The sequence below is a fragment of the Podarcis liolepis genome (genome assembly GCF_965112155.1).
Source record: "Podarcis liolepis genome assembly, chromosome: 13".
Taxonomy (NCBI): domain Eukaryota; kingdom Metazoa; phylum Chordata; class Lepidosauria; order Squamata; family Lacertidae; genus Podarcis; species Podarcis liolepis.
Genome location: NC_139573.1, coordinates 4967223 through 4991681, shown reverse-complemented (window position 1 = coordinate 4991681; position 24459 = coordinate 4967223). Strand labels below are relative to the sequence as shown.

Sequence of the window (24459 nt, the reverse complement as noted above, 5' to 3'; positions counted from 1 at the left end):
GGGAGCAGTATCTCTCTCTCTCTCCTATTTATTTGTATACATGAGGGTGTGCTTGCAGATAACCGCCCCCCCCCAAAAAAAACCAAGTCGAGGACGGGGAGAGGGTGAGGCTGTTTACAAAACAAACCACCCCTCCCCCCCCCACACACAGACCCTGAGGAAAGCCGCGACGGGGTGTCAAATAAGGGGGGACAGGGCTCCCCAACAACTTTCAGAAAGCGTCGAATATTATTATTATTATTATTAAATAGGGGTGATTTGAAACAAGAGCCCCCTCCCCACACCTCAGCCCCGCTGGTCTCCCTCGCCCTACGCGCTCTCCTCAGCCTCCTTCGAGGCAGACTGGGACTCTCGGCGGCCGCTCGAGCCGTTTGGCCGGCGGCGGCGGCAGGGGGGGGGGAGGGGAGGCTGGCTCGGACGTGGACCCCCGACCCCACCCCCGCCCGCCATCGGAAAGGTTCCCAAAGGCCGCCGGGCAAAGGGGCAGTCGGCGCTGGGTGAGGCATTGCAGCGAAGGGCAACGGGCCGAGGGGAGGAGAGGCTAAAACAGAAAAGAGGGGGGGTGGAACTCCGGGTCCCTCAACATTCCAAAGCCGTTGGGCAGCGCGCGCGCGGAACGGGCGGTTGGCGCGAGGAGGGCGGCGGGTTGGAACTCCCGGCCCCTCGGCGTTCGAAAGCCGTTAGTTGTTTACAAACAAGCCGTCCTCCCCTCCCCCCCCAATCCACCGCCCTCCCGCCAGTTCCGAAGGCGGCGGGGCAGATTTCTAATTTTTTTTGTGTGGTGGTTAATATAGCGCCGAATGTCCTGAGGGGTCAAATTAAAGGGGCGACCGGGAGGTTGGGGGGGGAGGGGTGTTGTTTACCTGGAGGCGCCTCTGTCCCTTCAGCTGCCGCCGGCGTGGATGCTGTCGGTGTCAGTGGAGCAGCCTCCTCAGCCTGAACAGCAGGCGGGAATATGTCGCCTGGGCTGTTGTCCCCTGCTCCTTCTTCCTCCTCCTCTTCCTCCTCTTCGTCTTCGTCCCCCTCCACCTCAGACACCACCATCTCCTCCTCCTCTTCCTCGTCCTCCCTCAGAGGGGAAGCCATGGTGGTGCTGGAGGAGGGGGGTGGGGGAAACACAAGAGAAAAGCAGAAGGGGGGGCAACCCCCCTTCCCTCTCTCCCTCTCACACACACAAAAAGCTCTCCCCCACTTCAGATCACCTCAGTTAAAAAAAAAAATAAAAAAAGTCCCATGAATGAAAACAACTCTCCTTCTTTACAACTTTGTCCTTCCTGGAAATGTTTCCTCGACCCCCTTCTTTAAAAAAAAAAATTTAAAAAAACGAAGGGGGGAGTAAAGATATATTTAAATTCTGAGGGGGGAGTTCAGGATAATATTTTCCACAAGACCAAGAAACAAAAATGGCCGCCCTTAAATTATTTTTTAAACAGACCCCCCCAGGAGGTAAAAAATATATAGGGCCCCCCCTATATAAAAAACAAAAAACAAAATGGCTGGCTTAATTTTAACCCCCTCTTCCATAGGGTTAAAAAGATCTCCCCCCTTTCAAAAAAAAAATCAGCTCCAAATTTAAGAGGGGGAAAAAACATGCAAGAAAACGAAAATGATAATAAAGATAAAGGCTTTTTCTTCTTGCTGTTATATTTTCTTTTCAATCTCCAAGATCTGTGATCATGAACAATATTTAGACATTCCTGGCACTGGGGGGAAACTGACAAGATTTCTGCATAAAACAAAGATGGCTGCTCTAAATTATTTCTTTTTTTCTTATGCTCTCCCCCCCACCTCCCTCAATAAAAATATTTTTTACAGGGAGGGGGGAAGAGAGAGAGAGAAAAGGTTGGATTAATCAGTACTCATGCTCAGTTATGACATCAGCATAAAATTGTTAAAGGTTAACTAGTTCCATACTAGTAAGACCATGACTTTTGTGTGTGTCTGTGTATGCTTTACTAGCACAAGAGAAGAAAAAAAAGAATAGGGGTGGTTTTTTCCTCCCCCCTTTTTTCTTCTTCTTCTTTTTCTAACTTTAAATACTTCAGAAGGGAGTGGTTTATTTCTCTCCTTTTCCTCTAGGGCAAGAAAGGAAGAAGAGAAGAAGAAAAACCCCACTGATTACTGCAATTCATTAAAATATTTTATCCACGCTCACATTAGTGGATTTCACTGTTTTTCTAGATGAGTGCTGTTTTGTTTTTTAAAAGGTTCCCCCCCCCTTCCTAACTTCTGTGTGGAAAGTCTATCCTAATAAATATATTTTGCTCCCTTAAACGCCCCCCCCCCCGAATTTACCCTATCGTGTTTGCCCCACTGGGGTAAATCAATTTAATATGAAAGTGTAGTTTTAGCAAATACCTTGATTACAAAGGTCCCCCCCCCCCTTCTCTCACCAAAACGTTGGGGATTTTTTTTTTTAGCTGATTTTGAAAATTATTATGGCCACAATCCAACACTGAGTGTGGTACATTGAAGTCCCAAGAAAGTCGCTGGGCGTAAGGATGTATACCTCTCTTACGGATTGTGGCCCTTACTTTCTCTCCCTGTTTTATAAATGGGAAAAGAATGTACCACTAAAGGGCTAAAGGGAAATTAATAAGTAAAATGGAGAAGCATTTAATAATAATTAAGAATGGCCATCACATTTTATTTTTGAACAAGCCTCATGCATCTAGATAATTTGAGTTTAAGACTTAAAATACAGTTTTGAAAAAGTTAGCTTTCCTTTTATTTGTGGCCTTTGATCTCAAACCCTCTAATAATGATGGAGGAACCAACAGGAAGTTTTAAAGGACTCAATTCTTTATATTTTCCCAAACCAGGTGGCTCTGATAATCTCTCATTTTGGTGTCTGTTATGTTGGTGCAAGTGAGACTGTCCTGCCTGCACAAATAAGGCCTGCAAAACCTAGCTGTCCATGAGCCCTTGCATATAGCAAAATACCCCACGAAAAAGATGGGAGTTTGGAAGAGACATGATAGAAGTGGAAAACTGGAGCTGCAATCACAAGTAAGTCCCAAGTGAAGTACAAGTTTGCACATTACATAGATTCTAGTTCAGATTGCAGGTCATTCACTACCAAGCTAATACCCATGATAGGAAGTTACAGCTATTGAGGTATCTTCAGCCTACAATATCCTTGAACCCAACTAAACTGAATCCAAGCATGTGTCAGAGTACTGACCCTGCAAAGTGTAATGTTTGACTCACCTGAGTTGTCCTACCTGCATAAGGAAACTACAAATAAAAATCAACTCTGTTGTTGGGGACTACTGGATAACTGCTCCTGCCCATTGGATCTGACATGGGAATTATAAAAAAAACTTAAAACATATTTTCCCCAACTTCAATCTTACGCTACACTAGCAATATACAAGTATAATGCTCGTATCACTTTAAAAATCCATTTCTAAAATAAACCACTGTTGGTTTCACACATCCCACATTTTTATGAGACACAAATCTGTGCTGATTTTTTTTTTAAATTATTTAACTGTCGTCATTAGATTTTCATTTTTACAAATGATTCTGGGAAATTTTGGACCCGACCCACCCACTTCCAGATATTTAAGATAAATTTTGAGATTAAGATCCAGTTGCTGAATGAGGGCCTGGCCAAAAGATTGTGTACAAACACAATGCTTACAAACTATTCCAGAGGCATTTCTCTTATACTTGCAGTACCCAAATACCCCAAAATACTTTAGTGGAGGCTTCTATGATGCTTGTTTCCAAAATACTGGTACTTCAACTTTATTGACATTGAAATTGAATTGCAGGTGAATTCCTAGTAATTCTGAACTAGGCCCGGTAGCAAAGTTGATCAGCCTTCTAATCAATTTTGAAGAGAACAAGTTTGTCACTTTTCTTCTCTCTGTATTTTGTTGGAAGTAAAAAAAAAAACCCCGCATGAAATGGCACCTGACAGAAAGTTGCACTGACCTCACGGTGGGGCTTCTTTTCATGCAAGTGTGTTTGAAATCATGCAGCATCACATCTGAACCGCTCTCAGTGAAGGTAGTAGTATTGCGGTCAGTCGTGCCCTTATTTTAAATTATTTGCAGGGCTAAACTTCATTTTGGGGGGAAGAATTGGAGGGCAAACCCAGCTATTAAAACATGGCCGCTCTCCAGTGAAAGCCTAAGCCTAAGCTTATTCCCCTGTAGACTAGTTACAAGCGTCCACAGAGGACTAACTGTGCCTGCAGGAGACACCGTTTGCCAAGTGAATGTTATCCCCCATGTGGCTTTTATATTTAACGCAACACCCTCTGAAGCCCTCCAGGAGCTTGGGCGCCAATCCCATTCACTCATGTTGAAACATTCGCCTGGCAATGCTGGAAGCCAATGCTCCAGGAAGAGCTTTGGAGGTTTCATGCTATCAAAACCATTTTACATTAAAGTGGCCTTTTTTTTTATTCGTATACAGAGCATGTCTCTTCCTGGTGGGGACGAGAACGGATCAAGCGGTCCAGCATCATCCGAATTTTAAACTTGGAATTTCACTACTATATTGCCTGCCGGTTAAAAATGAAGCAACGAGAACAAAGTACAAATTTCCAAAGAAGGGGGGGAAATCCCTTTTGAATCCTGACCTGAGTTGTTTGTGGCTTGGTCCTCCTTGCTCAAGGGAACAGCATGAAAAAAGGAAAACATCCTTTTCCTTCTGTCTCTTCTCTGCCTTTGATGTTTTTTCACAATGCAGTTAAGTGTCAGGAATCCTATCAAGGAACCTGCAGCATGATACTAATAGGGGAAATGTAGAATTTATTTCAACAGCTCACACACACAACTGCATCTTGTCTTTCAAGAGGGTCAAAGATGTGTTGCTCATTACCCCACAAGCCTGCTCTTCCCTCAAGGGAACTGCTGCTGTTTGGCTCGGGGGGTGGGAAGAAATCTTTCAAGGCCTTTCCCCTGCTGATTACAATGTGACTGACGTAGACACACACACACACTTCTGTGAAAGCCTGTGGAAACACGGGAATTACACACTTTGATTCTGAAAATCAGAGTGCAGGTGGCATCTGTTGCAAATTCATCCCCCCTGACCTCAGGCGGTTTATTGACACCTTCCAGCATTCAGAAACCAAGAGCAAGCGCTCCCACCTCTTGGCAAAATCCTCAAATGTCTTAAGACTTCTGGCAAAATTATAACTGTTTTTGGAGATTTGTTTTTCCATAACCCGCATGTCTCTACAACTGGTCCTAGGAATTTTGGCTCACTAGGAAATGAGAATCACTGGAGGGTTTCCAGGTCAGAGGTCACATTCTCTAGTGTTTCCTTCAGCCACAGCTGTATTGGTGTGTCTTCTCTTCCATCACAAGGCACTGGATTGTGGACAGCTTGAGCCATTCCCCCGCCCCCCCCCCAAAAAAATAACCAGATGAAAGGATAGCCAGTTTGAAATATGTTAAAAGTTCATAAGAACTCACAACTGATTGGATGTAAGCATTAGCCATCCTGTTCATTTATAGTCAAGGGTTTAGAGTAGGTGCAACAGAGCAGGGAGGGAGCCAGGCATTGTACAGCAGGCCAGCCTGCTATTGGTGACTGCTTTAGACCTCATGGAGCCAGTCATTTTATTTATTTTACTAACTCTACACCCTGTCTTTCCTCCAAGGAGCTAAAGGTTGGCTTAGAATGGTTATCCTCACAACAACCTGCCGGCACCCGCTCCGTCTTGGGAGACAATGGAAGGGTGAACCTTTGAGAGTGAAGTCAAGCCATTAGTTACAGTACCTGCTGTGGCTGTGGCAACTGCTGTGGGAGAGACATGTTTTGTTGCAGCTGCGGGAGATGAAGATGTCCAGTTTCACTGTTACAGATACACCGTGGCATGTCTTCTCTCTGCACTCCTCCCAGTGTTCATTTCTCCTGAGGTTGTGTTTCTACAGCAGTGACCTGACTGTCTCCAGGTGCTGTGGTCATCTGCAAGGGATCCCCACATTGTGGGGGTGATGTTGCCAGCCTTTACAAGGCCTGCCGACAGGCCTGGTATCTGAAGCCAGCTCCCTATAGAGCACATCCTTCGGGATCCTAACATCTTCCACCACCAAGCCAGCATAGAAGTTGCTGAGACAGGAGCATGAACATACTAGGAATGTGGACTTGGGAGAGCACATCCTTCTTTGAGACTGTGTCCAGCCATGGGACACCCAAAATTCTTCCTGATGCAGCACATGTGGAAAGCATTGAGACGTCGCTCCTGGCAAGTGTAAGTTTCCCAAGACTCACAACAACCATGTGTGGTAGGCTAGATTGAGAGGGTGGTGGCGAAAGGCTAAAGGACATCAAGCAAGCTTCATGGCTGAACAGAGATTTGAACCTGGTCTCTAACCAGTGTATCACATAGCCTCATTCTCTACCTCATACCACAGAAGCTTAAACAGTGGCTGTCACTAAGCATTAACCATTTGATGGCTCATTTCAGGCAACACTATAAGAAGGAAAATATGTCAAAGACAAAGTAGAGAATTCAACACCAGTGTCTAATCATGCAATGGTTTATGAGAGACAAGGGAGGAGAACGTCATAGGGACAAGTTTGGTTTTTTGGGAATGAACATGTGGAAGGAGAGACCATGTGGCCACAAGCAATTCTCTCATTTTTAAGAATAAGCATATCCTGCCTTTGTCTTACAAAAATGCAACAGTGTAATAAATCTCAGTAAAAATATTACAAACATATTTTTTAAGTGCAACCCCTTGCATGTTTGCTCAGAAATAAGACCTTGACTCACTGCCCAGTTTTTTGCTTACAGAATTTTTATCCAGCTCTTCAGGCAAAAAAAAGGGGGGCTCTCAGTGTGTCTTATGGATCACTAAAAAGAAAAGAAAACCAAACTGTCCCTGCCACCAGGCTTGCAATATAAAAAGACAAAACACAAAAAGGAAATGGATTGGGAGGGAGGAGGAAATAAGTCTAATGAGTTACACGGTCGTAATTACAAGTTATTTTAATGACCATATGGGATGCAAAAGTTCTAATAGAGCAGGGGCCAAAATGTGCTGGTCTCTATAATAACCTAAGATGTTGGAGAGAAAATAAGGTGTTTTTCTTTTTTAAGCTGTAATGCTTTGAGATAAGGATTTGTTGCATAAATAATTTGAACTGGGTATACAAGAAGGGGAGGTATGAGGAGGTCAGGGAAATATGTTATGAGAAAATAAGCTGTGAAATTTATGTGTTTTTAATGTTTTTTTATGTTTGCTTTTTCTTTTTGTTTGTAAAAAATTGGAAACACTAATAAATATTTTATAAAAAAAACCAAAATGTGCTGGTCTCACAGCTGTGCCAATGGAATTAAAAATTAAATGAAAAAATAAACTTAAAAATGAAGGGGGGGGAATGGGGAAACGAATGACCCTGCATCAGTTCCATGCTGGCTAAGGCTGATGGGACCTGTAGTACAAAACATCTGGAGGGCACCAGCTTGACCAAGGCCGCAGTATAGGATTGCAGCATAAGGGTTGCCAGACAGCAGATAAAATCTACCAGGAAATTACTGCTCCACCAAACACTTTGAAAAAGGCCATGCCTTTGCAGTGCAGCAGAAGGTCAGCAGTGACGTAGCCAAACAGGCCTCTTTCGGCCAGGATTCCACAACTGGGGCCACAACCAGGTGGTAGTGCAGGGAGAGACAAAAGCACTGCAAGTGCAGAAGAAAAAAAGAAAAAACCAGGCATCATTGGCCAAGAGCAGCTGTTCTTTCGAGGCAGAGTGGGCAGGGTTCCCTTTTCACAGACAGAGGACAGCGGTCGCAAGTCCATCTGTTCTCTATACAAGTCCGGGCCTCCCTGAGGTTATGGGACCTGCCAGCACCACACCACAAGAGAATGGTCAACCTTCAAGTCTCACTTCATAATCCCCACTTGCAGAGAGGGGTTATACTTCTTCCCTTCTGCTGCAGCTACCAGGGACAGCACCCATCCAAGGGGACAGGGAGAAAGGACAGCTGGCCTGATGTGACAGCCTGCGGCCTTGTTGGCATGGCATGGGAGTAGACAGATGCCCATTATCTCTGCCACAGCTGGGGGGGAGAGCTTAATGCCACCCCCCTAGAAGGGACAGAGGGAGGAATGCGAGGCATGTTCCCAATGCGGAGGCTGCAAATGTGGACAGAGAGCAGTTAGGAATGGAGGAAACTGCTTTATACAGAGGCAAGCCATTGGCCCACCTAGATTAGTATCATTTGCACGAGGGGCAGCTAACCTCTAGCTCTCCAGATGTTGCCTGAAGAGTTTTGGCATATGGCCCTGTGAATTGTGTAACGACAGAGCTTGTAATTTGCTGGCTCTTCCTTCATGTGAATTGTCCATTGGCAATTTGACGACTTGCCCTGGAGTCACATGAACTGGCCTGTTCCTTAGGCCTTAAGTACCAGTTCTAAAAGAGGGTCTTAGCGGCACCTCTGAATAAAGCTTTTTAATAAAGTTACTCCTCATTCTCATTCTCGGTGTCTGTTGCTGGACCAATAAATATTACAGACTGCAAGGCCCAACAGGAACACGACCACAGCCACATTACGGTGCTTGGCCACAGAATTCTGGATCGTTCTGCTCTTTGGCATAGTAGCGTACCCTTGGGTTGCCAGGTCTCCAGCTCTGACATGATGTTTCCAGGTTTGCCTGGGCCACTCCAGATGGGTGAGAGCTCCTTTAATTAAATAAATACATATTAAGAAGACTGTGCATGCAGCTTGCAAACTTCAGCCCGGCTTCAAATTATAGCATATAGGCACTCTGGAGGTGTCTGCCCTCTGTTCCCCCTCTTCCAATTTACTTCCATCTCCAGGGCCCACCCTTGTGATATCTCTGGGGGCTGCCCTGTGATATAACTAGGGGTGTCTCTCCCTGACATCGCTGGGGGCCACCCCTAGGTTTCAGGTTTGGACCCAGTAATCTCAGGGTCTGACCAGGTAACCTATACACACACACACAGCTTGCAAACCCTGCTTCACTTCCTCTCATATAAAGTGTGATAATCAGGAAGCAAGATGGATGCAGGAAATCATCAGGAGAACTGTAGGTGGAGCCAAAGTGACCAAGAGACAGTGCAAACCATCCCTCCCACCAAGGGTGCGAACTTGAATAAAATATTTGAGGGGGGGCAGGTAAGTCCCAACGTGCAAAACTGATCACAAGACACACCGTTTGAATGGCAGTGTCCATCAACTTGGAGGGAGGGTGGCCTCCTCATATATTTTATTGGGGCTGAAGGGACCTTTGTCCCTAGGAGTTAGCTCCTATGTCTCCCACCCACCCTGACTTGGTACCCCGGGAGAGGACTCCTAGATCAGAGTTGCCTCTCTCAGCTCATACATTTGCCGTTACAACTCCAGGAAGTTAGGTGTAAGAGCAACTGCAGCAAATACTTTCAGGCTTATTACCAGCAGGCCAGGTGTGCCTTGGGGAGCTGTATAGCTGAAGGAGCGTCTCCATCCCCATTGTCCAACCCAGACACTGAGGTCCAGCCAGTGGCATAGCGTGGGTTCTCAGCACCCGGGGCAAGGCAAGTAATTTGCGCCCCCTAACCCGTGGATTTTAGCACTCGAGTCTCTTCCGCGCCCCCCAGATGTTGCGCCAGGTGCAGCAGGCCCCCCTGCACCCCCCACGCTACGCCACTGCTCCCACCACAAGTGTTCAGGACAGCCATCCGAAGGCTGGCGGGGGGAGAAGGTCTCTCCGCCCCACCGCCAGGCTTCGGAGCAGCCTTCCGAAGGCTGGCGCGGGGAGAAGGTCTCTCCGCCCCACCGCCAGGCTTCGGAGCAGCCATCCGAAGGCTGGCGCGGGGAGAAGGTCTCTCCGCCCCACCGCCAGGCTTCGGAGCAGCCTTCCGAAGGCTGGTGCGGGGAGAAGGTCTCTCCGCCCCACCGCCAGGCTTCGGAGCAGCCATCCGAAGGCTGGCGCGGGGAGAAGGTCTCTCCGCCCCACCGCCAGGCTTCGGAGCAGCCTTCCGAAGCCTGGCGGCGGGAGGAGGTCTCTCCGCCCCACCGCCAGCCTTCGGAGGAGGTCCGAGGACAGTGGGGTTCCTGCTTCCTCGAGGAGGGCGGGCCAAACGCGCCCCCCCCCCAATGTTGCGCCCGGTGCGGCTGGCACCCCTGGCACCCCCCACACTACGCCACTGGGTCCAGCTCCAAGGGCCTTCTGGCAGGTCCCTCTCTGCGAGAAGCGAAGTTACAGGGAACCAGGCAGAGGGCCTTCTCGGTGGTGGCGCCTGCCCTGTGGAACGCCCTCCCATCAGATGTCAAAGAAATAAACAACTACGGTATATAACATTGAGAAGACATCTGAAGGCAGCCCTGTTTAGGGAAGTTTTTACTGACTGATGTTTTAATGTATTATTATTATTTTTGAAGCAGCCCAGAGTGGCTGGGGAAACCCAGCCAGATGGGCAGGGTAGAAATAAATTATTATTATTATTATTATTATTAGTAGTAGTAGTAGTAGTAGTAGTAGTAGTAGTAGTATTAGTATTAGTATTAGTATTAGTATTAGTATTATTGGTTCCTGGCCTGGGATGCACCCTTCCAGAACCATCACTTCACTCAACAGTGTTGCTGCTCCAAGCGTGCCAGCTTGTTTGTGTATATATAATGCTTTTTGTTTGTTTTCATTTTGGCACAGGCACCACATGCAGGTGCAGTTTTTGAAGACTGTGAGGAGCGAGACTGGATCACCAGTAACCATAAGGAGCAGTGGGAAAGTGGTGCAGGAAGATGCTCAGGCAGCTTAATGTGAGGAGCACACAGGGTGCCTATTGGGAAAGACAGCTGGAGTCCTGAGGCCAGCTGGTGTAGCACTGTGCAAAATCCAAGGTTAGTTTCCTTCCTGTTATCCTTCCTCTAACCTCCCCTTTCTGACACCTGTCAGTCTTTGGTTCGTCCTCCCTTGCAAACTGTGGTTTTCCTTTTAATACCCCCAACATATTCTAAATGATAAAATTAACTTCCCAAAGGAAACTCCAAAATGTGAAACTTCCCTCTGTATTCTGTGCCGTATTTGCGTCCAATGCTATTTTCTTACAGTAAGGGTGGGGTGGGGGCGGTTGCTCTGTTTTAATGCCCCCCCTTGGGGTTGTATGTCATTGTATGTATATATCTAAAATATCTGTATGGATTTGCAAGTTCCTGTTTCCTGGTTTCTAAGTGAAATTTATTGTTGTGAACATCTTAGGATAGCAACAGGAGAAAGGCTTTTGAAAACACACTACAAGAAATTAATCAGTCTTCAGAGGGATGGAGAGCCCAATCATAAATACATCATATGAAAGGAAGCTGCACTGATAGCAGCAGAACCTGCTTCTACATAATGTATTTGGGGTTGGTGTGTTTAATGCTTATTTGGCTCAAAGTACACTTTAAATTATTCTGGCTCAGTATGCAAATTTCTAAGGAAACAGTCTTTTCGTTATTTCAAAAAAAATCACACACCACTTGATTGTAAAAAAACCTCAATGCAGTTACAAAAAGAATAAAACAGTAAAATTATTGGTTAAAACCATTAAAAACAGCCATTTAAAACATTTAAATCAGTGCTAAACTGAAAACATATCAAAATTCAATGTATCTGGGTAGGCCTTTCTAACAAAAAATGTTTTTAGCAGGAGAGAAAAAAAAGAGTACAATAAATCGGCAGGAAGTTCCAAATTGCGGGTGCTGCCAACTAAAAGATCCATTTCTTACAGATGTGGAACAAATATTGTGTGGCACCTGTAACAGTGCCAGTTCTGCTGATCCAAGCAGTCGTGTGGACATAGAAGGTGATCTCACAGGTAAACTGTCTGGGGCTTTATATACTATTAGTAACACCTTGAACTAGGCCACGTAGCAAATTGGAAGCCGGTGAATTCCTTACATTTCTTTTGTGCTAAGCATAGGAATCATCTATGGTTCTTCCATTTCTGATAGGCCTCCAGCACTAAGCAAGCGTTCCCAAGTATCTGAGACTGGGTAGGCTGTGGCCTTTAGAAGCTAAGAGGCTGGGTTTGCTTTTTCAATAGCCTCCCCTGAGTTCTGTCATGCTCTTGTTCTAAAGCAAGATCTCCCAGCAACACACACACACAGCACCACCATCACTTTGCCTACAGACACAGGTTAGCAAGCCGGGAGCCCAGCTGTTACTGTCTCTCCCACCAAAGCAATTATCACACAAGTGCACTCACTGGAGGGGTTATGGCTCACCACAGGCCTCCCTGATCCCCAGAGTCTAGCTTGACTCAGCTCTAAGCACTTCCTTTTCTGCCGCACTGGATGTCCCCGCATGATCCACAGATGTTCCTACCCCCATATTCCAGGACTGGTGTTTGATATTTCCTTTTCTCTCTGTGTGTGTTCCATCCAGTTCTCAACAATTAGCTAAGAACTATTTTTTGATTGGCAACCTTGACGCAGCATGCTTGAACAGCGAAAGCACATAAAGGGAGAGAGGTGTCCAGAGTGGCTGCTTCCCAAAAAAAAGTCATCTCCTTCAGAGGTCTGACAAAGAGTACTTCAGAAGCAACATAACACCTTCTTGACTAGAAGAAGCACTTAGGGGATCTGGATGAGCTGGGAATTCTTTTAGCAATTACATGCATTTTAAATTCTGTCTTTTCAAAGCTGAAGAACTGTCTTTTAAAAAGCAGTTAAATAACTTGAGGCTTCTTTTCCATATGAGAGAAAAGAAACACAAATTGTGTTGCTTGGTGGCAATTATGGAGGCGTCAGAAAGGGAGAAAAATCATACTCTCAGCTGAGAGAAGGGTCACTATCTTCCCAACTTCTATATATGCAAAAAGTGGACATTCTGGGAACAGAAATCATTTTTCCATTAGCACATGTGAATACAGATTTAGCTTCTCTACAAATACAGGTTTCGTTTGTATCTGCAGGATGACAAAGCAGATTTCTCCTGCAATCCTAAAGAGACTTTCTTCTGTGTAAACACATACGGGATTGTCCTGTCTGTGTATGAATTCTGAGCTCGAAAGTTTGTAACCATGTTTGGCTCTGATAACCAGGGTATTGATAATAGGTATTGGCTCCCTCAACATATTAAATCATTTGACCCCAAACCACAGTGTTTCCAGATTTGTGGGAGAGGAGAATTTTTGCCATTTACCCCAACTAATGCGGCAGTATTGTAGAAGATGCTGGAATTGTAATTAGGTTCCTTTTTGTGCCATAATAAAGGTATCGACTCTACATTCGCATTGCCAACCTGGTACCCTCCAGATGTTTTGGACTACAATTCCCATCAGTCTTAGCTAACACATTCCAGCTGGGGCAGATGGAAGCTGCAGCCCAAAACATCTGGCTGGCAAAGACTACTGCAGAATCTGTGTTTTATTTATTACATTGTTATCATGCCTGTCCTCCAGGGAGCTCAATGTGACTTTACATGGTTCTACTCCTATAACCTTCACAACAACCCTGTGGTGTAGTTACAGATAGGTAGCCGTGTTGGTCTGCCATAGTCAAAATAAAAAAATTCCTTCCAGTAGCACCTTAAAGACCAACTAAGTTAGTTCTTGGTATGAGCTTTTGTGTGCATGCACACTTCTTCAGATACTTCTTCAGATACTTCTTCAGATACCTGTGGTGTAGGTTAGGCTGAGATAAAACAATTGACCTAAGGTCACCCTGAGCTTCATGGCTGAGTGGGGATTTCAGCCCAGGCCTCCCCAGAGTCTCAACAGCCAGTGCTACAACAGCAGCAAGAATACTCATCGCAAAGTATTGGAAGTTACAAGAACTACCCACCTTGGAAGAATGGCAGATGAAGGTGATAGACTACATGGGACTGGCGGAGATGACTGGCAGAATCCGAGACCAGGGAAGAGAGACAGCGGAAGAAGATTGGAAGAAATTTAAGGACTATCTTAGGAAACATTGCAAAATTACTGAATGCTAGAATGACGTTGGTTTAGAAATTATGTGGTTTCTAGCTGTAATGATTAAGTAAAAAGAAAAGAAAGGTTAAAAAAAATTTAAATGGATAATAAGGAAGAGGATTTGCTGAATTAAAATTTGGGAATTGGAATACAGAAAGGGGAGGTATGAGGAAGTCGGGGAAGTAAGTTACAAGAAAATAAGGGATTGAAATTATACTTGTTTTTCTTTGTGTGTTTTTCTTTTTTTTTCTTTTGTTTGTTTGTATTAATGTTTTGTTTTGCTATTATATAATTTGTGAAACTTCAATAAAAATCTTTTTTTTAAAAAAACAGAGTCTCAACAGCCAGAGGATGCTTACATGACCCAACAAGCCCTCCCCAACTCACAAATGCAAACAAACCCCACTGCAGACAACCAACCACACCCTGCCCCCCAATACCTCTCACTACCAAGGAAATGCAATAGAAAAATAGAAAGCGAACCTACCCAATGGACGCTGGCCCAAAATGCCACACATACACTATACAGTGGTGCCTCGCAAGACGAAATTAATTCGTTCCACGAGTTTTTTCGTCTTGCGGTTTTTTTCGTCTTGCGAAGCACGGTGTCGGAAAAGTTTTGGAAAAGCTTCAAAAATCACCAAAGTCTTCAAAAACCTCAAAAAAGGCTACCACACCGCGTGCTATGAGTTGCTCCTCGAAGTCAAGTCGCAACTGTTTAACGGTTTTAAGAAAAAGGAAACAAACTTGCAAGACGTTTCCGTCTTGTGAAGCAAGCCCATAGGGAAAATTGTCTTGCGAAGCAACTCAAAAAACCAAAAGCCCTTTCGTTTTGCGAGTTTTCCGTCTTGCGAGGCATTCGTCTTGCGAGGTACCACTGTACAAAAGAATATAAGCCTTGCCACCCCCATCCTTCCTCTCCCCCCTTCTTCCCCATCACTAATGTCTCACAACAAATGTAACTGATTTGTAAGGAAGACTGCACAACCTGGAAAAAAAGAGACAAGGCATGTATTTTTGTAAACCAAGAAAATCTTTAACAAAAACAAATTAAAAAACAACAACAGCCAGAGGATGTTAGTAAGCTTAATAACAAAGTTTGAATTTCAAAAGGCTGTGGGGAAAGGCGAGTGGAGGTGCATGTGTCCTGCTCCAAATGAAAAGGGAAAAGCAGCGGCAGTGCTTCTCCCATTGGCTATGACCCTGCAGAATAATCAACCACTGAATGTGAGAGTCATTATTCTATATTTAAAACCATTTCAAGGGTTGCGGTACAGACCTCAAAATGGCTGCTTGATGAGCCACTGCTGACATCTAGTGGCTACATCCTAAACTGCTCCTAAGTCTAGGGTGGATGCAACCAAAGGTGGGTGAAATCCTTTCCCATTATTATTATATATTATTATATCGTTTTTTGGTACACCTTCATTTCCAGCAAATATCACACTCCAGGCACATGGGACAACTGGCCCAAGAGTGCCTCATACTGGATCAAGCCCATGTTGACTCTCATGTCCTCGTTTCTCCCTCACTGTGTCTGCTTTGTACAAAAGGATTTCATTTTTATGTGGCACCTCCTATCCAGAAAGTTTCCCTGAAATACAGAAGCTTCATCATCTCAGGTCTAGAGTGAATTTTCACATACGCCATTTTCCATCTCTGTTGCTGACTTCTGGGTAACCAGTTCCAAGGTGGGCCAGAGGAAACGCCTTCCTGATCAATGGAGGAAAAGCAGGGTGTGCCCTCTTTGCAAACACAGAATCTGGGGGTGTTCTTCTGATTGAGAAACACATTTACTGAAGCTCTCACAGATTCGTTCAAAAGGTTTTTTAGCAAAGGAAGGGCGACAGCCCTGCTGTCCCCAAATGTAGACTCCTTCCACTATTCACCCTCCTCCCGGGGTTCTTTCCTCAGTATCCCAGTAAGTCTCCCATCTGAGAAACTAAGCAGCCTTAATGAGTTGTAAGGGAATGTGTGTGCTATGCAAAAATCACAATGTGGGGAAGTCTGTGAAGCCAGACAATGCTTATCTCGATTCCTGCAACTTCTGCCGCATGCCGGGGACAGTGAATCACAAGAGTAGGCCCTGGCAAAAAATCACAATGCGGGAAAAACATGAAGCCAGCCAACGCCTCTACGTAGCTGCATCTTTATTTTGGACAGTGTGATATATCGCTATATCGAGATGTTTAGTTGGTGATATATTAAGATGCTGAAAATCAGATATTGCTCAACCCTAGCTGGGACCTGGGTTCAAATCCCAACTCAATGACAAGATTTACCCACTCTGGAAGAATGGCAGATGAAAGTGATGGACTACATGGAATTGGCGGAAATGACTGGTAGAATCCGAGACCAGGGAGAAGAGTTGGTGGAAGAAGATTGGAAGAAATTTAAAGACTATTTACAGAAGTATTGCAAAATTAATGAATGTTAGAACGATGTTTGATTGAAGTTAAGCGGTTTCTAGCTGTAATGATATAAAAGAATATGGAAAGTTGGATTTTTAAATAGGTAAAAATTTACAGTGGTGCCCCGCAAGACGAAATTAATTCGTTCCGCAATTTTTGTTGTCTAACGAATTTTTCGTCTTGCGAAGCACGAAATCCCATAGGAATGCATTGAAAATCAATTAATGCGTTCCTATGGTCAAAAAAAGTCCAAACAAAGCCAAATTTGGTACAACAACAGTTTATTAACTGCTCTTTAAAGTCACACATACTGTAAAGAGCAGTTCGAAAATTTAAGGGAAAATAAATTAACTTTATAAACAAAACATGTCTTTGTTTTTAGTCAAAGAAAAAAAGTCGCGAGACGTTTTCGTCTTGCGAAGCAAGCCCATAGGGGAAATTCGTCTTGCGAGGCAAATCGCGAACGGAAAAACCTTTCGTCTAGCGAGTTTTTTGTCTTGCGAGGCATTCTTCTTGCGGGGCACCACTGTAATGTTATAGTATATTAAGATCAAAGATCAGGATAATAAGGAGGGAAAGAAATTGCTGAATTAATTAACTGAATTGGAATACAAAAAAGGGAGGTATGAGGAGGTCAGGGAAACAAGGATATGAATGTAAGATATGGAAAGGTTGAATTTTTGTGTTTTTTTAAATCTGTGTACTTATTCTGTATTTTTCTTGTATTTTTATTTTTGTCTTTTATTTTTGCATTTTCTGCTTTAATGCAATTCCTTTTTCTGAAACTTTAATAAATATTTATTAAAAAAACAAAAACAAATCCCAACTCAATGAGGAAGTTCATAGAGTGACCTTGGTTCTTTCCTGCCGTTTAGTCTAACTTACCTCACAAGGGTTATTGTGAGGATAAAATGGGGAGCTGGAAGCCATGCATGCTACCTTGAGCTCTGGAGGAAAGGTGAAGCATAAATCAGATAAATGAATACACAGGTGAAACTTGAAAAAATTAGAATATCGTGGAAATGTTCCTTTATTTCCATAATTCACCTTGAAAGGTGAAACTAATATAGGAGATCGACTCGTGACATGCAAAGCGAGATATGTCAAGCCTTGATTTGTTATCGTTGCGATGGTCATGGCATCACAGCCTATGAAAACCCCAAATGTAACCATCTCAGAAAATTGGAATATTCAAGGAAATCAGCAAAACAAGGATTGCAAATCGAGCAAGATTGGACCTCCGAGAAGTAGAAGCATATCTCGCTTTGTATGTCGTGAGTCGATCTCATATATTAGTTTCACCTTTGAAGTTGAATTCTTGAAATAAAGGAACTTTTCCACGATATTCTAATTTTTCGAGTTTCACCTGTATTTTGGAACTATCGAAATCAGGCAAGCACCTAAAATAGAACTGTAGAGTTGGAAGGGACCCCAAGGGTCATCTAGTCCAACCCCTGCCATCCAGGACTCTCAATTAAAGCATCCATGACAGATGGCCATCCAACTTCTGCTTTAAAAACCTCTAAGGAAGAAGAGTCCACCACCTTCCGAGGGAGACCGTTCCACTGTTGAACGGCTCTTACTGTCAGAAAGTTCTTCCTGGTGTTGAGTTGGAATTTCATTTTTTGCAACTTGAATCAATTGGTTCAAGTCCTACCCTCTGGAGCAGGAGAAAACAAGCTTGCTTCATCTTCCATGTGACAGCCCCTTGAGAAGATGGAGGAAGCTTGTTTTCCCTGCTGTTCTGGTTTAACCAAGCCTTCTTAGAGAACTAATTCGACTCAGCGTTGGTCATTTGTTCTGCATCTTATGATTTTAGAATTTTACAGCATTTGAAAGGTTTTATTGCAAATGATGCATCTTTTAAACGAGTTGGTGGTTTATAAATATTCTTATAAATAAGCAGGCTAGATGAGGGGCTGCTGGGGTGGGGTGTGGGGCAGCATGGCTGGAGATGGGACCAGTTCCTTCTCCATTTTGGGGTTACCTAGAGCTCAGTGAGGTCATCGTTGAAGTAGAGCAGGATGGCTGGGGTGAAGGCATCAGCATCCATGTAGAGATTGTAGAATTCCTCGTCCTCATCCGGAATGTTGTTCTGCTGCAGGTTCTTATCCATGTCTAGGTTGACGCGTTCATATTTCCACGTATAGCTGGCCGCATGGGCGTTGTAGGGCAAGTACCGCCGAAGGATCTCCCACATGGATTCCTCTGCACAGACCTGCGGAAATCACCATGTTACATCCATGGGTGGAATCATAGGAGGTCCAAATACACCTGAAAACCAAGTGGTTCCCTTCAGCCTCCACATCCTGGGGAGGCACAGACAAGCCGGGCAGAATCGAGGTCCACAACACTGTCCCATCAGAGGAACATTAGCAAAGGAAGAGGGACAATTGCCAATAATATCTTGGGTGTTTTTTCTTTCTTAAATCCTACCTTTGCAAAGGTGGGACAGGACTCACCTCAAGGGTATGTTCCTGAGAGGTCAGAGTGTTGATGATCCGTATGCGTCTTGTTTTGGCAGACAAGATGCCCACCTCGTAGTTGCCATCTCTCCACCAGGGCAAGCCAAAGTCATTGGCCCAGTCTGTACGAGGCAGAGGAGGTGGGATGTGCACAAAGCGACCTTGTGGGGTGTAGTACTTAAGGCATCCTGTTAGAGGGTTAATGTGTGTCTGTATCTGGAAGGAGGGAAATCAGGGCCTTTCTCAGTTAAGAGGGGAGTGGCTTCAAATAAGTCTTTCTTTCTTTCTTTGGTAAATTTCTATCCCACCATTGTTGCCAAACCCTGGGACAGCAAGTTGCAGCCATCCCATATACACCATAAACTCAGGAGCAGGCAAAAAGCTCACTTAAAGCAACCAATATAAATTTCATACTGAGAAACCTTTTTAAAATGTGGGCAGTTCCAGAATTTACATCATGTAAAATGCCAGGGAAAACAGATAGATTTTAAGTTTGCACCAAAAGGAAAGTACAATATGTTACTACATAATGTGCCATTCCTGGCTGCGGAACCTCAAGAAGCAGCTCTCCGAAGGATCATTACAAATGGGACAGGTTGATACATGGAGATAAGAGGATTCAACATGCACGACAAACAGAAAATGCCCCAAAATGGGATTCCAGAAACAATTATTTTGGCATTTGCAGTGATGGAAATGTTTGCTCCTTTTTACTCTGCCCTTCAGGACCTAACACAGAGTCTTTCAAATGTATTCTGTTTGGGACAGCAAGTCAAGGAAATTGTTAACAAACTAGTAATGATACAAATGAGTCCTTAAGAGAAAAGTCTGAAAGCGGCGAAATCAATTTTCTGAGCAAGGATGGCGGGAAATTATGCAGGGGAAATAATAAAAGATGTAACAAATCACATCTGTGACTGTGAAGATGGGAATAAACTTACAAAGAACTGAGAAAGATGTATGTGGGACACTGGTTAAATTGTGGAGTGGGCACATGTTTGTCCCTCACTGCGGTTTTAGCATCCTGTCCCTGGCAACATTTCCTTCTAATGCCGCAGCCTTTGCCAACATGGTGCCCATGATAAGTTTTGGCCAACAACTCCCCATCAAAGCATATGTAAGGCACCAGGTTAGCGAAGACTGTCATAGTGCAGCAGTGCACATCTGTACACATAGGCCACCAGAAGTAGGACATTGCGCAAGCTTTGCAAACAGCACAAAAATCTGCAAGAGCAATAGCAGTCCAGAGAATGGGGTAGGCAGAGGCAAAGGAGTCAGCAGGGGAAGCCTGGGATGAGAATTAAAATCCTATGCCCCTTTTAATGTGTTTGTGGGAAGGGAAGAGGGTATTGATTTGTTCTTGCTTTTATCATGGAATTTATCATGTATTGTATTCTATAATTATATTGTATTGCATTATATTGTAATGTTTTATCACATATTTTTATATTGCATTTTTAAGTTGTGAACTGCCCTGAGATCTGAGGATGAAGGGCAATATACCAATTTTTAACAACAACAACAAATTACCAGCAACACTCTTATGGAAGAAAGAATCAAACAAACAAAAACAAAACTCTGATTTTCCAAGAGTTTTCCACTCCGACAAGATCTCTGCCCTAAGTTGCCTGGAGTGCCAAGAGCTGCAGGTACTCACGTCTTTGGTTTTGGGGTTGAACCAGTGGGTAATGTCTTTCCCCGCTGCTTCTAGGATAGGCTTCAATAAGAGATCACCTGGACAGGCAGAGAATATAGATAATAATAATAATAATAATAATAATAATAATAATAATAATAGAAAATTTTATTTATATCCCGCCCTCCCCAGCCGAAGCCGGGCTCAGGGCGGCTAACAACAATAAAACAGTACAAAAGTACAGCACAAACAACACTCTAAAATCATTCATTATAAAATTAAGATAAGGTACATGTGAAACTTGCCCATCCTTGAGTCACACCAGTGCTCTAGCTAGCCCCATATTATCTTGTTTGACTGGTAGTCTTTCTTCACAGTCTCCAATAGAGAGGAGTCTATATCTGAAGGAGCGTCTCCACCTCCATCATTTTACCCGGACACTGAGGTCCAGCACCGAGGGCCTTCTGGCGGTTCCCTCACTGCAAGAAGCCCAGTTACAGGGAACCAGGCAGAGGGCCTTCTCGGTGGTGGCCCCCGCCCTGTGGAACGCCCTCCCACCAGATGTCAAAGAGAACCACAACTACCAGACTTTTAGAAGACATCTGAAGGCAGCCCTGTTTAGAGAAGCTTTTAATGTTTGATGTATTACAGTATTTTAATATTTTTTGGGAAGCCACCCAGAGTGGCTGGGGAAGCCCAGCCAGATAGGTGGGGTATAAATTATTATTATTATTATTATTATTATTATTATTATTATTATTATTATTTCCCATCAGAAGCAGGGAGCCATTTTTTTAGCCAAAGGAGCACGCTCCCTTGTGGGAAACCTCAAGAGTGTCATAGGTCAGTGATGAATGGGGCTAGAGGCAAAAGTGAGTGGCATATGGCAGATGCAACTAATAGACTATATGGAGTTGGCAGAAATGACTGGCAGAATCCGAGACCAGGGAGAAGAGTCGGTGGAAGAAGATTGGAGGAAATTTAAAATTTATTTGCAGAAACACTGTAAAATTTTTGAATGCTGATGACATTGAAATGAATTGAAGGGGTTCTAGCAACAAGGTAAAATGTAAGAGGGGATTAATAATAGACAAACTAATAGGACATGAATTTGCTGAACAAATTTTAAAAAGGGATACAAAAATGGGAGACGTGAGGAAGTCAGGAAAATAAGTTAACTAAAGATGAGAAATTAAGAAAGAGGGAAATTTTGCTTTCTTTTATATGTGTTTTTTCCTTTTCTTTTTTGTGTTTAATGTCTGTATTTTTTGTATTTTGTACTTTTGTGTTTTGTACCTTTTTTGCTTTTGTATTTTTGTAAACTTTTTCATTGATAAAACCTAATAAAATATTCTAATAATAAAAAGTGAGTGGCATAATGCATGTGTACACAACCACCCACCCACACCCCTCTATCCAGGGAAGGAAGAGGCACAGCCATAGCTACGGGGAGGGGTGGAGCGCTAGCGCAGTTTTTTTTGCCCTGGGTGAATCCTCCAGAGGGGCGCCAATGAGGCTTGCAGCCTGTATGTGTGCGTACACAAATGGGGGGGGGGGGGAGGTGCCAAACTGGGTTTTTGACCTGGGTAAAATAAAGCCTAGTTTTGCCCCTGGGAAGAGGCTTTGTTGGAGTTCAAGGACACGTTCCAGCCAGGCAAAAGCACTCAAGAAGGTTGCGAAGAAAGGCCAGGGAGGGGCGTGGCCTGGGGAGAATTCCAAGGGCCAAATATAGAGGCCTCGAGGGCCACATTTGCCTCCCAAGGCCTCAGGTCGCCCACCAGTGCTTTAAACAAAAACAACAAAGCTGGAGAGGACCTTGTAAAGAACGTGCTATTTTCCAAATTAGGGGAAAACAAAGAGAGACACATTTGGGATCTTGACACAGGAGGGAGGGAGGAAAAGCGGGACACAAGGCCTGCGAATGCGATGCAGTGGAAAAAACAACTCGCACCATAAATGTGAGAGAAGAGCCCTCTTGTTGGATCAGGCCCCCTAGCCAAGCACCCTCTTTCCCAGCAGTGGCCCAAACGAGGCGCCCTCCTGGAAAAGGCAGTGGCCCCACTTCCCTCGTGAGGTTTGCATGGAGAAAGTAGACTGCCACTGAACATGGAGGCTCCTCTTTAGCCCTGGTGGCTGGCAGACCCTGGATTTGCCACCCCCAAGGGACGCCTTCTGTTGTGCATTCAGCATTCCCTCAGACCCACCCGCCCCCCATAATAATAATAATAATAATAATAATAATAATAATAATTTATCATTTATACCCCGCCGATCTGGCTGAGTTTCCCCAGCCACTCTGGGCGGCTTCCAATCAAGTGTTAAAAACAATACAGCATTAAATATTAAAAACTTCCCTAAACAGGGCTGCCTTCAGATGTCTTTTAAAGAGAAGATAGCTGCTTATTTCCTTCACATCTGAAGGGAGGGCGTTCCACAGGGCGGGCGCCACCACCGAGAAGGCCCTCTGCCTGGTTCCCTGTAACCTCACTTGACGCAATGAGGGAACCGCCAGAAGGCCCTTGGCACTGGATCTCAGTGTCCGGGTTGAATGATGGGGGTGGAGACGCTCCTTCAGGTATACAGGACCGAGGCCGTTTAAGGCTTTAAAGGTCAGCACCAACACTTTGAATTGTGCTCGGAAACATACTGGGAGCCAATGCAGATCTCTCAGGACCGGTGTTATGTAGTCTTGGCGGCTGCTCCCAGTCACCAGTCTAGCTGCTGCATTCTGGATTAATTGCAGTTTCCGGGTCACCTTCAAAGGTAGCCCCACGTAGAGTACATTGCAGTAGTCCAAGCAGGAGATAACTAGAGCATGCACCACTCTGGCAAGACAGTCCACAGGCAGGTATGGTCTCATCCTGCATACCAGATGGAGCTGGTAGACAACCGCCCTGGAGACAGAATTAACCTGCGCCTCCATAGACAGCTGTGAGTCCAAAATGACTCCCAGGCTGGTCCTTCTGATTTAAGTCCTTCAGGGAGTACTTCTGTCTTGTCAGGATTCAACCTCAATCTGTTAGCCACCATCCTTTCTCCAACCGCCTCTAGGCACTCACACAGGACCTTCACCGCCTTCACTGGTTCTGATTTAAAGGAGAGGTAGAGCTGGGTGTCGGGACGTGGGTGGTCCTGTGGGTTAAACCACTGAGCCCAGAGCTTGCCGATCAGAAGGTCGGCAGTTCGAATCCCCGCGACGGGCTGAGCTCCCGTTGCTTGGTCCCTGCTCCTGCCAACCTAGCAGTTCGAAAGCACGTCAAGGTGCAAGAAGCTGTACACTGCAGTGGCGTAGCGTGGGGGGTGCAGGGGGGGCTGGCCGCACCGGGCGCAACATCTGGGGGTTAGGGTTAGGGGGCGCAAATCCATGGGTTAGGGGGCGCAAATCCATGGGTTAGGGGGCGCAAATCCATGGGTTAGGGGGCGCAAATCCACGGGTTAGGGGGCGCAAATTACTTGCCTTGCCCCGGGTGCTGACAACCCACGCTACGCCACTGGTACACTGGCTCCCTCGGCCAATAAAGCGAGATGAGCGCCGCAACCCCAGAGTCGGCCACGACCGGACCTAATGGTCAGGGGTCCCTTTACCTTTACCTAGAGTTGGGTATCATCCGCATACTGATGAACACCCAGCCCAAACCCCCTGATGATCTCTCCCAGCGGCTTCATATGGATATTAAAAAGCATGGGGGCGAGGACGGGACCCTGAGGCACCCCACAAGTGAGAGCCCAGGGGTCTGAACACTCATCCCCCAACACCACTTTCTTGAGTGGGGAAATCTGCCGGCTGCCCCGGGGCCGCCATAGGGAAGTGCCAGAGGCTGCCTGCGTTACCCTTGTAGGCCTCGGCCAGGGGGCTGAGGTCATAGACCCGCCCCATGTAGGAGACCCAGAGGTCCCAGGGCCGGTTGTGCACCTCCACCTCCTTCGGGGTGTAATAGCGCGGCCGGTAAACGTCCATCGCCGGGTGGAGCCGGAGGAAGAGCGGTAGGCCGCGTCCGTCGCTGCCATGGCAACGAGAAGCCGCCGCAGCGCCTGACGGGAAACGTAGTCTGGGCCGAGAGGATGGGCGCAA

At 45.2% G+C, this 24459-nt stretch overlaps 2 protein-coding genes and 1 long non-coding RNA gene across 15 annotated transcripts in view; 1 reads left to right on the top strand and 2 right to left on the bottom strand.

Moving 5' to 3' along the window:
- CHD3 (chromodomain helicase DNA binding protein 3) overlaps window positions 1-2085 on the bottom strand; it is a 63693-nt gene extending 61608 nt beyond the window's left edge. For 7 of the 10 annotated variants that reach the window (XR_014518652.1, XM_083472435.1, XM_083472441.1 and 4 more), the window contains exon 1: window positions 864-1725. Coding sequence is in view for 7 of the 10 variants with exons in the window: in XM_083472435.1 (XP_083328561.1) it covers window positions 864-1086 (223 nt within the window). In the remaining 3 variants the exon portion in view is untranslated. Of the gene's footprint in view, window positions 1-284; window positions 409-863 lie in introns of those variants that run through there. The other 3 variants (XM_083472436.1, XM_083472437.1, XM_083472438.1) reach the window with 2 other exon arrangements.
- On the top strand, window positions 404-13186 carry LOC310692244. Of its 3 annotated transcripts, XR_014518666.1 has the most exons (7): window positions 404-497; window positions 2080-3168; window positions 3216-4017; window positions 4429-6217; window positions 10629-10819; window positions 11689-11775; window positions 12874-13186. It is a non-coding gene; the product is annotated as an uncharacterized lncRNA (long non-coding RNA). The 3 variants fall into 3 exon arrangements; XR_014518668.1 differs by lacking the exon at window positions 404-497 and having other exon boundaries at window positions 2905-3009; window positions 3780-4017; XR_014518667.1 differs by lacking the exons at window positions 404-497; window positions 3216-4017 and having other exon boundaries at window positions 2873-3009.
- Window positions 11438-24459, bottom strand: CYB5D1 (cytochrome b5 domain containing 1). Of its 2 annotated transcripts, none has more exons than XM_083472883.1 (5): window positions 24219-24459; window positions 20409-20485; window positions 18749-18967; window positions 18274-18504; window positions 11438-12788 (listed from the first exon to the last, which is right to left on the bottom strand). In XM_083472883.1, exons 1-4 carry the CDS (start codon window positions 24343-24345, stop codon window positions 18274-18276), a joined length of 654 nt encoding a protein of 217 aa, XP_083329009.1. In that variant the 5' UTR covers window positions 24346-24459; the 3' UTR covers window positions 11438-12788. The 2 variants fall into 2 exon arrangements, with proteins under 2 accessions (XP_083329009.1, XP_083329008.1); XM_083472882.1 differs by lacking the exon at window positions 11438-12788 and adding an exon at window positions 15285-15961.